General features: G+C 45.6%; 1 protein-coding gene across 2 annotated transcripts in view; it reads right to left on the reverse strand.

Annotated features, from left to right (window-relative positions):
• Positions 1-9,262: 9,262 nt before the first annotated feature.
• The window catches only part of APLP1 (amyloid beta precursor like protein 1), a 290,055-nt gene continuing 283,997 nt past the window's right edge, over positions 9,263-15,320 (reverse strand). Inside the window, exon 16 of one of the 2 annotated variants that reach the window (XM_085615940.1) lies at positions 9,263-14,499. In XM_085615940.1, coding sequence (XP_085472066.1) covers positions 14,401-14,499 — 99 coding nt within the window. In that variant the 3' untranslated portion in view covers positions 9,263-14,400. The remainder of the gene's footprint in view (positions 14,500-15,320) is intronic. The other variant, XM_085615941.1, reaches the window with a different exon arrangement.

The following is a 15,320-nucleotide window of genomic DNA, read 5'->3' on the forward strand; positions in this document are numbered from 1 at the left end:
TGGGCTAAAGAACGGTGATGGATCAAACCCAGATCTGTTGACTGGGTATGAGTGTTTGATTGGTTCAGATGCTCCGTCCATCACCACCCCCTTTTGTACCACTTTGTTCGCCATAAGTTGGCAGGGTATGCTCAGACGTGAGTCCTTTGCTCACTTTGCCACTGGATTAAAGCAAGCCTGGCTGAAGACGGTTGAAATGCCAGAAACCGGTCCTAGGAAGCTTGTTTCCGGTCCAGGGAAGGCATGGCAGCCTTCTGGTCATCACCACCCCCTTTTGTACCACTTTGTTCGCCATAAGTTGGCAGGGTATGCTCAGACGTGAATCCCTTGCTCACTTTGCCACTGGATTCAAGCAAGCCTGGCTGAAGATGGCTGAAATGCCAGAAACCGGTCCTAGGAAGCTTGTTTCCGGTCCAGGGAAGGCATGGCTTGGCAGTTCGGGATGGACTGTTCCCATGAGGCACAGGGTCAGACTGATTTGCATAGGGCCATGTCTGAACTGGGGTGGCAGAGTGGGCTAAAGAACGGTGATGGATCAAACCCAGATCTGTTGACTGGGTGTGAGTGTTTGATTAGTTCAGATGCTCCGTCCATCACCACCCCCTTTTGTACCACAGCCTTCTGGTCATACCAGAGCTCTTGGCTGGCCTCAATGTTTTTTTTGCTTTATTCATGAACTCAGTCATCCTAGAACAAAGGCCAAGCACATAATATACAATATTCTGCTTAGGTTCTTTGAGAGGTCTCTCCAATCCTTCCTTCACAAGAAACAATGGTCCCCCTTACAGGCTGTCCAAACAAATGTCCAAAGGGGGGGAAAAACGACTCCCTTTTGTGGCACTTTTCTATAAGCAAAGAGCAGGCATTGTAGTAAGGCATCCCATCTCCTTCTGAGCTTTTCAGATCCACAAATCATACCTTTTAGGGTCTTGTAAAAACTGTCAACAAACTAATTCGTCTGTGGATGGTATAGGGTAGTGAACTTACAAGTCACTCCACATTCAGTCCACACATGTTTTAAGTATACAGACAAAGTTTGTATCTCTGTCTGATACTACCTCCTTTGGAAGCCCACCCCCTAGCAAAAACACCAAGGAGGGCCTTAGCCACTGCAGGAGCAGTGGTAGTCCTCAGGGGAATTTCTTCAGGATACCTAGTGGTATATTCTACTACCACTAGTATAAATCGGGTTCCTGATTATTTCTTAGGGTCAAGGGAAGCAACAATGTAAATCCCAACCCTCTCAAAGGGCATCCAAACTAATAGAAGTGGCATTAAGTTATCCTTTAGGTGACTACCTGTCTTGCCACTGGCTTGACAGGTGGCACAGGAGTTACAAAACTCCTTCACCTTCTGAGACATTCCTGGCCAATAGAAGTGTTCACCAACCTACTCCAAGTTTTGGTCTGGCCAAGAAGCCCAGCTAGGGGAATGTCACGAGCCAAGGTTAGGAAAAACTCTCTAAACTGCTGAGGCACTACTACTCGCCTGGCGGCACCAGGTTTGGGGTCTTTGGCCTCAGTGTACTGGAATCCCTCCTCCCAACATGTCCTGTGGGGACCACATACATTTACCTTTTATCTGATCAGTAGCTTGCTGCCTCAGGCTTTCAATAGTGGGACAGGTTCTCTCTCCCTTGCACAGATCTTCCCTAGAGGGGCCCTCTGGTCCCAAAAGCTGTGCCGTGTAAGGCCCAAGCTCCTGTGGTTCAGTTCCCTCTTGGGCTGACAAGTCTTCTCACTGAGGAGAGGGGACTTGATCCGGTGTCTGAATAGAAATGGTTTCCCAGACTTCTTGCCCTTTCTCTTGGAAGGTTGATCCATAATTTCAGGCTCCAACAATTCTTTTTCACCCTGTGTTCTACACAGTGCTCTTATTTTCACACACACCCATTCAGGTATTCCCAGCATTGCTGAATAGGATTTCTTTTCCACCTCCGCCCATGCTGATTACTTCAAATCATTGGTAAGCAGACACTGTACATGGATAGCAGAAGACACCATTACCCTTTTGAGGCCAGTAACCCCATCCCAATTTAAGGACACCAATGCAATCGGATGAGCCTTAGCCTGCTTGTCAGCATTGAGGACTGTATAGGTCTCGCCAAGCAAATATTGGTCTGAGGACACCAATTGTTCAGTCACCATGGTGATACTGGCACCAGTGTCTCTCAGGGCATCCACTCCAATCCCATTGATTTTTGGCTCTTGTCTGTAGTTCTCCAGATTACTGGACCAGACAGCCAGGGTAGATACATCCACTCCTCCCTCTGAGACTAGAGTTGCCCCAGTGAGCACCTTGGCATATTCAGGACTCACCCATGAGCCCATCTAGATTCCCACTACTGCATTCCCTGCAGGTGTGCTAAAGGCATTTATTTGTTTTTCCAGCTAGGGTCTCCCGTTCAGTATCCATGGGCCTTACAGTCATGACACCAAGCCTTTTTGGGATACCAGTTCTTACCCCAGTACCCACTCTTGGGCTGTGAAGAGTTTCTGGGGCCACCCTTCGTCCAGGTTTTTGGGGGCCTGTAGCAGGCTCCTTTTTGGCCTCTTCCTTTGATAATCCCTACCAGTGGCAGTTTTAGTTACCCTTGTTTTCACCCAGTGGTCTGCCTTCTTCCCCAACTCTTGAGGAGAAACTGGACCTAGGTCTACAAGGTACTGATGTAACTTCTCATTCCAACAATTACTCAAAGATGCTCTTTCATGATTACATTGTATAGCCCAACATAGTCATGCACATCGTTACCTCTTAACCAAGCACCTAGAGTTTTCACTGAAAATTCTACGAATGCAACCCAGCACTAACTCTGGGGTTTTTGTAGTCTCTCTGAAGTTAATTCTGTATTCTTCAGTGGTGAGTCTAAGGCCCTCAATCAGGGTACCCTTCATAAGGTCATAAGACTCAGCATTTCCCTTCTTCAATGTCAGGAATCTATTCCTGCATTTACATGTAAAATGTTCTCATAAGAGAGAGCACAGTGTTTTTTGACTACCCTTCTGCTAATGCAGGCTCTCTCAAATGCAGTAAAGCATTTGGTGATGTCAACAACCTCAGCATATTTAGGGACAACTCCTTTAGTGGAGTTTAGGGTCAAAATATTCCCCTCTCTCCCTAGGTATTACAATTTTGGTGATACCAGAAATAGTCCTAGGCCCATCTCTTTTCTTTACTTTTTTATTTCCAGGAGTTGAGCTTCTATGTTCAAACTCCTGGCCAATCTTTCTAGGACAAGCTCTTCCTCTGGGGGAACTTCTGGGGCAGGGGTTTCCACCACCTCCTCAGCATCTTCTTCTGTTGTATGATTCTCCTGGGAATCATTTTCACTCATTGATTAATCTCTGTCATGTTCTGCCAAAGGCCTCATAAGCCTTTGATTGGTAGCATGAGCTCCAGTGTTAACATCCTAACCCCCACAGAAGGCCCATAGCTAAGATTATGACAAATCCATGTATGATGTCAGGTTGAACTCCTGAGCTTGCTACTTTGGGGTAGTAATTTTTTCACTAAATTTAATAGACAGTGGTATAGTTATAGGTTATACGGCGCTTTAAGAACAATCGCACATATATCATTTCAGGAAAGTATTGAGTTACGGTGCTGTAAGGTGAGGAGAACCACCAACCTCCTTCAAAGTTGTTGCCAAAGCCAACATAGAAATTCACAAAATCCTCAGCACACGTCTGTAGCGTAATATTCAATACCAATGCAAGTATACACAAATTATAAACATAGTTTCAGAAATCTTCTCTTCCTTTTATCCTTTTCTTTCTGATCAGCCAACACGTGTTTCGTCGCACAAACTGGGAAATTGTCCTGCGACTTTCTCAAGGCTTCAATGTCATTGGTAGCAACTTTCCATGTGGTGATAATTCCAACCCACACGCTTTAGACTGTGAGGGAGTCTAGTATCCTTGCTTCGAATTGAGCAAATGCGTAATTTTCAGTAAAAGAACCCCGCTCTGCACCGTAGTGCAGCCGCAACTACATCAGTCTGTCGGGTCCTCGAGTACCGGACAGACTGATATACGGTTTCCCTATGCACTTACAACATCTAAGAATGGACTTGATTTGTAAGGTCATACCTGCTCATGCAGATATGTCCACATTTGGGATATAGTGCACCTTGCCTTAGGGATGTAATGCCTGCAGTAGGGATGACTTACCTATACCTCATGCAGTGTATGTGGGCATGTGTCGACTCTTCAGTTTTCTCTGCATCAAGAGCCATAGCCTGCAATGGTCTGGGGAGGGAGGGGTCACAATTGGTACTGCAGCCCCAGTGGACCCTCTTCACTACCAATGCCCTAGGTACCAGGGGTACCATTTCCTAGGGACTTACAGGGGTTGCTGAAGTTGTGCAAATCGTAGTACAGTTTTAGGAATGAGATCTGGCACTGGGAACCTGGTTGGCAGGGATGCAGTACACTTCCAATTTGAAAATCACATCATACACCTGGCAAAAAGTGGCACCATGTCAAAAGAGGCACTTTCCTAAACATCCTTTTGTCCATCCATCCATCCTCCCCTTCAACCCCTTTCATCCATCTATCCTTACATCTATCCACTCACCCTCCTACCTTTTTACTTTAATTATGAGTCTTTGTCTGCCAAGTTGCAGACTAAAGAGGCCCGTCAAGGACCCCCCTCACCCCCGGTAGCTGCTAAAGCAGGGGATTGATGGCACACCTGACTACAGACTATGACTAAAGAGCTTTAATAACAAGATGTGGAATAGTGGGGACTGCTGGTGAATAGGCACGTGTGTATCGGCAGAGCAGTGTGTTTCTGTGTGTCAGGAGGGAGAGATAAGGGGTTACTGCCCTTAGCAAGTGCGTGTCTCCTCTCAGAACCAGAGAGAAATGGAGCACTGTTTTCTGGTCTCACTTGCACTACTAGAGATATGTGTTACTTCCCTGAACAGCAGGATTGGGGCATGTCAGCTGTGTGTCAGTCAAGATAGAAAATGTGTGATAAATGGAGAATGTGAGTATTTGAGACAGGAACAGTGAAGGCTTCTGCATGTTAGTAATAAGGTGCATTGGCAGTGGTGTGTCACTCAAATGGATGGAAGAGGTTCTGCACTCCAGTGGTAAAAAGGTTTTGACAAGTAAAGTGCACCGGCAGCGTTGTGTGTCACTCCAATGATACAAAGGGATCTGCATGTAAGGTACCTCAGCAGTGTTGTGTGTCACTCCAGTGGTACAAAGGATTCTGCAAGTAAGGTGCATCAGCAGCGTTGTGTGTCACTCCAATAGTACAAAGGGTTTGTCAAGTAAAGTGCATCAACAGCGTTGTGTGCACTCAAATGGATGGAAGTGGTTCTGCAAGTAAGGTGCATCAGCAGCGCAGTGTGTCACTCTAATATTACAAAGTGTTCTGCAAGTAAGGTGCATCGTCAGCATTGTGTGTCACTCCAATGGTACAAAGGGTTCGACAAGTAAAGTGCACCAGCAGCGTTGCGTGCACTCAATTGGATGGAAGAGGTTCTGCAGGTAAGGTGCATCGGCAGCGTTGTGTGTCACTCTAATATTACAAATGGTTCTGTAAGTAAGGTGCATCAGCAGCATTGTATGTCACTCCAATGGCACAAAGGGTTCGTCAAGTACAGTGCATTGCAGCGTTGTGTGCACTCAAATGGATGGAAAAGGTTCAACAAGTAAGGTGCATCGGCAGCGTTGTGTGTCACTCCAATGGTACCAACGGTTCTGCACTTAAAGTGCATCGGCAGCGTTGTGTGTCACTCCAATTGGACAAAGGGTTCTGCATGTAAGGTGCATCAGCAGCATTTTGCATCACACCAGTGGTAGAGGGTTCTACATGGGAGGTGCATCTGAAGCATTGTGTGTCACTCCAGTGGTACAGAGGGTTCTACATGTGAGGTGCATCAAAAGCATTGTGTGTCACTCCAGTGGTACAGAGGGTTGTACATTGAGTTGCATCGGAAGCGTTGTGTGTCACTCCAATGGTACATAGGGTTCTGCATGTAAGGTGCATCGGAAACGTTGTGTGTCACTCCAGTGGTACAGAGGGTTCTACATGTGAGGTGCATCGGAAGCATTTTGCGTCACTCAAATGGATGCAGGGGGTTCTGCAAGCAAGGTGCATTGGCAAAACTGGGAATGAATGAGGGTCGGGACTGATGTTCATTTGTAGAGATGTGTATTTACCCACTAAATAGGCAGCAGTACTGAAAGTCAAGAGGGACGTTTATTGTGTGTGGAGTTGGGCTGGGTCACAACCTGAGAACACAGTTCTAAATGAGGTGCACTTGTGCTGTAATTCTCTTCATTTAATGCGTCTCTTGTCACCATAGTCTCAACAGGTTGTAACAGATATCTAATATCAGAGTTGCTGCAGCACCTTTTTAGGTTTGCATTATTACACATCTGAATCCGATAAATGCACAGTACAATTGTTTGACACATGGGATTGGGCACTTTTTTTTTTTTAACTGGAACCTACTTTAAGACATCCTTTAAAATGTACAATTCAGAGACCCAAGCAAGTCTAACACGTAGTTTGAAATGAACAGTGACTTGCTCCAACCACATACACCTCAGTCCATATAATGTGAAGGTGACTTTTTATTTTTTAGAGATTTACATAGCGCGAACTAGACCCGAGACATCAGGTATCAGAGCGCTTTACATGAGCACCAGTTTTGTTACAGAAGGACACATTCATTTCTGTTAGGCACGGGGAGTGATTTGCCCAGAATCACAGGATGTTGAGCGTCGTTGCCGAGACTCAAACCCGGTTTCCCAGCTTTGAGGTCGACTGCTCTACCCTAATTACAATGTGCCACTGGTCTGTGCAGCTTGTACATTGGTACACATCTTATGGCTCCAGGTATAGATTAATGTTTTCAAGAATGTTCCTTACTTGGCAAATACCTCCAAATATATACCTTTAACCTTGCCCAACTCAGCCCGTTGCTCTTCCTACCAGCTGTCCCTGTCCTATGAACCTGGATACACTCTATTGCTTGTTGGGAAACCTTATGCTCACACTCCCTATAATTATTGCCTATGCTCCACCCCTGCTTGCTATGTAAAAAGGTAAATTTTTTGGTCAAAGCACACCTTCGAAATCAGAGTACCAATTCTAGCTCCAAACCAGGTGAAAAGAAAAAAGCAATGTAAGATGGAGTCTGTGTGCTGATGCATTGTGGGATTTCCGCTACATCGAGTCATTCTCAAATCTAGTTCTTGAAGTACACAAGTTGTAATATTCAAACTGAACAGTAGATGGCAGAATAGCACAGAGCATGCGAACCACCCAGTTAGCAAATAGCAGTGCAGTGTTATACACCTCATTTCTGAGTTGCCAAACTGTATCTCAGGCCAGCTAACCAAGTTCTACTGGTATTGAGAGAGCGTTTTCAGTGGCAGCAGCTAAACTATAGAACTCTTTACACCTTCCTTTAAGCAGTAAACAGAACTGTCAACAACATTGCTTTGCAATAGATACCCTAACCATTGATTCATGCTTTATTGTTTGTTTTTAGTTCTGGATGCTGGTCAGTCTCTACAGCACCGGGAAGCTTTCCAATCGTGCACACAATTAAATAATGGAATTCACTTAAACTGAACTGTAAGCCTAACCAAGATCCTAAATTAGTTTAAATGTTGTGTGCAAATTATGTATCAACCTTCCTTCTAACCCCAATCCTACCCTAATATTAAATTACATGAAAACGAACCCTAACCCTAGTGGGAGATAAACGATAAACACAAGAGTGTCCATGACGAAAAGCAAAAATAAAGTGTGGGTGTTTGGAGATGACCTCCTGGCCCGGGCTACTCTCTTCGATACAATGAGTATCTGTGCAGGTCACTTTTCGTCCCTGTCGACCCTGGGAGAATGCACAGCAGCAGTTTCTGCTTTGAGACTTTTGCTATCCCCCTCCCCTTGCTTACCATATGTCACTGTGCAAGGGTAAACTGCAAGCATTTAACTTACTGTGGTGTTTTGGCAAGCTGGAGCAGTTTCTAATTGCAGGAAGCCTTGCTTAGATTATGTTGCAGACCCGTTAAGCTGTAAGACATTTTGTTTGAACAGGCCTCCTCGTTTGGGGAACCATGCGGCCTCTGACCCGGGAGATCTGCATATCTGTGTTTTCAGTCTCGGGAGGAGTCTGGTGACTGGTGTTCTCCATCAGTCAATACACTTCCTCGACGCGTCTAAATAAATGTGCATTCTGGGATTATCGGAGTCAAGTGTTGCTTTTCTTCTACACCCTAAATTAAACAAAAATTTCCAATTCTAAAAGGCAACCTTATTTTAACCAGACGCTGAATTAAACTTACATTAATGTTAATTTGTATTGAGCACGCTAATGCCAGAGGGCATCTTGGTTCTAGCTCATTCAACAGTCACAGCAGAGAGATTAATAAGGGAGAGTGAGAAGCCAGGATTTAAGTTATTTCCTGAGGAGGACAGATTTTTTTTTAGATGCAAAGGCATTTTGTTCCAAAGTTTGTGCGTAGAGAAAATGAAGCTTCTGCCACCCCATGAGACTATTACATTTGGACATTATCACCGTTTTAGATGTGGCAGGTGGAAGAGTCCTCCTGGGAGCGTACCACTGGAATGTCTTCCTTAGGTACTCTGGACCGGAGTTGTGCAGGGATCTGTGAGCCATACAGAGTGCCTTAAACACTACTCATCTTAACCGGAAGCCGGTTGAGCTTCCCTCAGCGAGTGAGAGACAGATATCAAAGTGGGTATCCTCTGGAGCAGACGGCCAGCTGCATTCTAAAGTCATTGTCCTGACGCTTTGGCCGAATGGATGGTATGTGTCAATAGCAAGTCAAAGCAATGGTGTAGTTGAAATAACAGTACTGTAATGTCCAGATGAAGGAATGGGATTGGTGTAATAGTAGGACACCTTGCCATTGCTCACAACACTGCAAGCACCCACACACCCCAGCCTCAACACGTTGAAAAACTTGCCTTTTCAATGGCCCTCGATGTCTCACACAATGCAACAAACTGTAGGCGGTAGGCACCACAGACCCGGACACACCACATACACCACCAGTCTCGCCCAGCATGTAGCGCGGGTCACAAAACACACTTCAGGAGCCGCCAGACTCTGCCAGCAGACTGAAGTGAGCACAGGTAGGTGTCCCACAATTAAGGGGACATTTCACCTAGTGGAATGGAGGCCTCACTCACCCCACTGCCATCAATGTGCAACAGCTTGCTCCCATCCCTCCCCACCTCCTCCTATTCAGACAGTAAAGACACCAAGTTTAAAAAAAACATTTATATGACAAAAGGAAAGACAGTAGTGATGGGGTAACGTCAGACAGATGTGTGTTTCAGCTGGACGGAGCATACACAGTTTATCCTGGGACCTGGGCTGGGGACATGCTGCTTGGGGAGAACAGACTGGAAGCTCTTTTCTAGGTATGGCAGTGGGTGGAGACAAAACTGAAGGAGGCCCTCTATCGGCTGTGTGTAAAGAGAAGGGAGGGAGTGGCCAAACTGGGTTGATCCTTTAAAAACATATTCATGTTTCCCTCCTAGTGTACTTCATTCCAAAATTAATGTGTCTAGTAGAGTGCAACAAAAGTAGCATCAAGTGATGCACATACTTATCTGCACACAAAAAAGGCACAAAAAACCCCACAGAACAAAATGTGTTTAGCTATTCTTTGCCAGCAAACCCGGTGCCAAATGCACGAGGAAGGGCACAAAAACATATCACAAGAAGACCAGGGTGAAAGTCGAAAGGGGTTCACCCATTTACTTATCAGCCCAAAATTTTATAAGAAAAAACATTTCCCATGTCGATGACAAATTTCTACAGTTTATGAAGAGAATATTATTTTTTTAAAGTTAGTCTTTGAAGAATAGCAGACAGAGTTGGACAAGATAGAGAAATAAACAGACAGGGCTGTGCCCCTGAAAAGCCATAATGGCAGGGACATTGACAAACAAATGTCACCAGTCATCAGCCTGACTGCCACAGACTAGAGGCCTTTCAGAAAAACACTAGCCAAGATCAATCGATTACCCACTGTTCTTTGGTTGACACACAGGCTTATTCACAAGCATCTTGCAGAAGAAAAGACATATGCATGAATAGACAACCTGGCTTAAATCAATACTTCTACAGTCTGTGGCAGAAAAGACAGACACTCCAGTTAGACACAGGGGCGCAACACAGGGGCGTAATGCAGGCTCCTGTGGCACAGGAGGGACCCCCAACCCTCACTTGGCCCCAAATCCTTAGGGGGTTTCATTCAGTCCAAGGTCACTATAGATCTGTGAGGAATGGTAGAGTCAAGGGTCCCTCAACATATTCTGCTTTAGGGGGCATCATTTTGTGTTACACCACTTGCCAGGCACATTTCATTTCTGCGTGCCTGTGAGTGTCACCCACCAGACATCATTACTAAACCCCATCGGATTGAGTCTCCCTTTTATTGCCACATGTTTGCAATAATTGGCCCTGACATGTACACCGAGAATACCTTTAGATTAGAAATTACAGTCCTTGTGAGTCTAGTGGCAGCCATGTTGAGGTCTGTGGTACAGCTAAAGCCTCACCCTGCCCCATTTGCTTGTTTTAAGTTGAGGATGACTTGCAGAGAGGCGGGCTGTATTGTAAAGCCACAGAGAAGCAGCTGAGGGCTGGAGATTGAAAGGGAACAGTGTGTTTGCCAGCGAGGCCCTTTCATTACAGGCTTCTCGCTAATTGAATTACATTTTGGAGATGCAGCCAATAAAATAATAGGCCTTAGAAAATGTACTGAAAATACCAACAAGGTTTCAGTGTATTCTTTCCACATTTTCTACATTTGTTTTGGGTAGACCTATGAGAAGAAACTATTCTTTTTAATGAAAAATAATGTTTCTGTTGATGGACTTGGATTACAAGAAATCTCATGTCTAGCAAAGTATTAGGAAACACGGGTTCTGGAGCTTGATTGGTTTTTTTTAGTTACCATTACAGGAGGCAACATTTTTGCGGAGAAGAAGAGGTGATGGGTTCCAATGACTGCTCATTAGAACATGCCAACAGACGTCTAATTTAACAGCATCTCCACAGAACATTCACCAAAATTACTTTATTAAACTTGAATTTGCTAACTGGCTAAACACGGTGCTGTCTTTTCATAACAGCATTTCTTACTATTTGGGCCCCTTTGCAGATTATCTTTCGCTTTCCAGATTCTGTCTTTCCACACACTGACCTAAACACTTTCTTAATAGATGTCCCTCTTATTTTTGTAAGCATCAGTTTTCTGCCACTACGCCAGAAAAATCCTGGTAGACACAACTAATTCAACAAAACCCGATTGAGCGGCAGGTCCGTCCTGTATAAAAAACAATACAAAAAAATACAATAAAAAGTTCCAAGTTTAAAAGGGGAGGATTTTCACCATCCGTGGGGACACAGAAAATTGCTGCTTACAGGAACGGTGAGTTGTACGAAGAACGCTGCAAGCTAGCAAAGTACAGAATCTTGCACAAAAAACAAATTGTCAAGACATGTACTTTGTTTTACTTTGGATTGAAAGTGACTTCAGGCACATCTGCAGGCAAAGCATGACTCGCCCGCAGAAATGTTTGCTGCAATGCAGAATCGAGGGATCTGAAAATGTTACCCGTGCGAGAATCAAAATCAGGAACCGCCTCCACCTACGCTCTACTGTATGGTCTCCTCTGCACATCCCTGGTCCTTCGCATGAGTGGGTTGCGATTTATTAATGTAATCGATGGTAAACAGAGTCATGGCATAAGAGCTCCCAGTCAGTATCTCCCCTCTACGGAAAACAAAGCATTGGGGCAGAAAGACATGTTGTAGGGAAGCGTAAGGACTATGTGTCGAACCAGAAACCAGGCGGTGATGAAAAGACGATTGGGGCAGAGAACACGGAGGCAGTGGAATGATTGCAAATGGGGCAGTTAGAATGTACACAAGGTGGAGTTAATGATGGGGTTTTGTGAGAGAAATGTGTAGGGTTTCCGGATCGAGAGAAAACTGGATGGTGCCTGGAAGGCGCAGAGGGCTTGGCCTACTCACACCAGTCTCTGCACTGCTTTTATTCTGGGCTTAGGCAAGCGCTTTGCACCTTTTCCCTTGGGAAGTCGCTGCTTGTGGACTCACAAGCTACACATGGCCCATGGTTAAGGTACACCTGGAATATTACACAAGAACTACTGGAACCACTGGAAGAGCTGGTACCGCTTATGACCATCGGACGCAGACAAACCTGGCATTCTCTTGGGGAAATGGTGCTTCGGGGGAAGAGGAGAGAATATGCTAGTGGGAGAGAGTTGGAGTGTAAGAGGAACAGGAAGATGCAGCACCTGCGTGATAGAGGCTGGGAAGTGAAGAGATAGCAGGAGGACATTGCTGGGAAAAGGGGCAGGTCAACTGTAGGGAAAGAAATGGGAAGAGAAGACAGGAGTTAGCGTGTCAGCGTGAAGTGAGAGAGTGATCTGAGGGAAAAAGGAATGAGCTCCACAGGTTTATCCAGGGAGGAAGAAACAGAGGATAAAAGATAAGGTGTTGTATAGAGTAAACTAAAGAGTGCCCAGCAGACCAAGAAAATAGAGTGGGGACGGTCAGAAGGACTTTGTGAAAACAATGCCACCAAATGTATTGGTCTTTGTTAACTGGTTATAGGGTCAGTGGCAAGTCTAAAATGCCAAGCCTGTGGAGCAAACCTGGAACCATTTCCACAACAGTGACCATTGTGCGATGTTGGAGCAGTCAACGAGAGTTGCCAGCACTCACTAGGAGTAAGGCTATGGAACAAACATTACTTCCAAGGTGTAATGCTTCAAAAGTCTCAGGTACATATCCAACATTTCACCCCGGGATGGTATTTGCTCCTATCAGCACCACCAAGGTGGTGAAACAATGGAGCAGACACAAACCCCCCACAGCAGGAGTGAGTGATGGAGCATTCATTTCCACCACTACAGTGAAATCGTGGAGCAGTCACCACCACCAATGGGGTAAAATGCTGTAGCAGCCGCCGGCACAATCACCTCTCATGTGTAATGGTGACGCTGTTGCTGGAGATGTCGTTACCTGCCAGGTTCAATGCTAGGGCAATCGCTAGCCTGAAGTGCAACACCAGATCAGCCACTTGGCCAAGGTAAGGGAGCAGAACAGGGAGAAGTCACCACAACAGATGGTACTCCCTCCACTCTTACGCCTCCACCGCACGTCCCAGTGCATTGGTTCCATGACCTATCTTTTCAGACTGATACTGATCAGCAGCGTCTACAGTGGGAGCCTGTCTGAATTCTCCAGCTTCATGCACAGACGTCTTCCTCCATTTAGATTGAGCCAGAGGTGGTTCTAAGCTAGGGTTAGGAAAAGGAATTTCCACCCGCTGCAGAGATTTTAAATCATTGCAGAAGCCTTCTGGCAGACACGCTAATACAAGCCCTGCGCCTGACTCCCTCCCCCAAGCACGGACCTTCCCCATACAAAGTAACAATTTGATTAGGAAGCAGGTGAGAAGCCCTGGCCCGCGAGCTTATCCTGTTAGTGACTAGGCCTCTCTCCATCTGCTGCAGAGGGGCTGCAGGAGGATCGGCAGACACCCTTGTTTATGAAAGTCCGGAGAAGCACTGGGGCAGGGTCATTTCCAAGTCATGTAGAGCCTGAAATGTAACTAATTGTCCCACACACTATCCGCCTATCAGCGGCAAAGGCCTTGCCACCAGGTGCGCCTTGCAGATAATTCAGAGATACCTGCATGTCCGAGAATCTAGTGTTATTTCTACAGGTTAGTGCATCTCTGCACTAGAGCTCTGGCTGATGGATGGGTTAACAGAACAGGGCACAGAGGACGTTGCTAGGTATGGAACTAAAGTAACTGTTTTCAAGGTTTCAATTAAATTAGCATTCCTGGAGAAAGCCTAGAGGCAGTGTCTGTTTGTGTAACTCTTTGCTTGTGTGTCTCTGAATGTGTGCGTGCAGGCATGCATGTGTGTTCCAGTGCAGAAGGGAGGGATTAGATGTTTTCTGGAGGTTTGTGGGAAAGGGCGGTGAGGCCTCGTATGGTGGCAAATTCTCACAGAGGCCACTTTGGGAGTTTCACTAGCCGGAGCAATGCATCGGGAAGGCCGGCGGAATGTTAAAACAATCAAAAATAAATAGTTAAACCATTAACAAAAAAAACCCAAGGAACAAAACCCTCTGAATGAGGTGAAAGTGCGAGATGGCCCAAGCGGGGAGGAAGGGAGAGGCGGTGTCATTTTGTGGGTGAGAGTTGGGCCATGTGTTGGTTCTCACCCTGCCGTCCCAGTGGGGCAGGGAGGAGGTGGTGATTTTTTTATCCACCTCCTCCAGGTCAAATTACTCTCTGGTCTTGTGATGCCTCTCCTCCCTCCTCCCCCCCCCCTCTTTTGGATTATTCAGTTCATCTCTTCAAAGAATTTGTAGGTGGGATTTTCATAGCCATGGTTCTGCATCTTGCTCAGCTGGCGGTCCTTCGGGCTAACCATGGGGTCCACCTGCACGAGCCGACAAGAGAAAGAGCACAGAAGAAATGGTGAGACCAACCAACGTGGAAATTCACAATACAATGCGATGACAGTTCTATTGCTCTCGCCCTTTTACACAAGAATCTAGGAAAGTAAGAGTTTGGGGATTTCATTCCAAACATTATAAATACCAACATGTAGTGCTGAGGCTAAGGGCTATTTTTTATGTTTGGGTTGTCTGCTCATTTATGCACTCTAGTTTTTAGGAAATCTTTCTGCATTCATGATTATTTTATCATTCTCTACTGTTTATACACCAAGCTAGTATCACATTCAGGTGTTATCTGGTAAATATTGTGCTCCCTTATAGTTCTTGGTCCTTAGCCTGCTTTCTTAGTTTATCTCATCAGTATCAAACTCCCTGATAATTCTCGCTCTCCGTTCTGTTCTCTGGTTGATAGTCTGTTTTTTATGCAACCCTCTGGTCTTATCTGGTTGGTGTCTTGCATTTCTTGCTCTTTCGTATAGTCTGATCAGTATCCTCCTGGTCAGCATACTACTCTCTCGTTACTATCCTGCTCTCTTATCTGCTCAGAGTTCTGATCTCTAGAGTGGTCTGGTCAGTATCTGATCCCTCTGATAATCTGGTCAGGGTTCTGCTGTCACTGGTTAATCTGTTCTAGGTCCTGCTCTCAGGTCTATCCGGACATTATTTTGCTCTCTCGTGTTATAAGATCAAGGCCTTGTTCCCTGATGTTTATCTGGTCAACATACAGCTCTCTTGTTACTATCCTGCTCTCTTGTCTTATCTGCCCAGAAGTCTGCTCTCTGGAGTGGTCTGGTCAGTATCT

This window comes from Triturus cristatus, chromosome 7 (genome assembly GCF_964204655.1).
Source record: "Triturus cristatus chromosome 7, aTriCri1.1, whole genome shotgun sequence".
Taxonomy (NCBI): domain Eukaryota; kingdom Metazoa; phylum Chordata; class Amphibia; order Caudata; family Salamandridae; genus Triturus; species Triturus cristatus.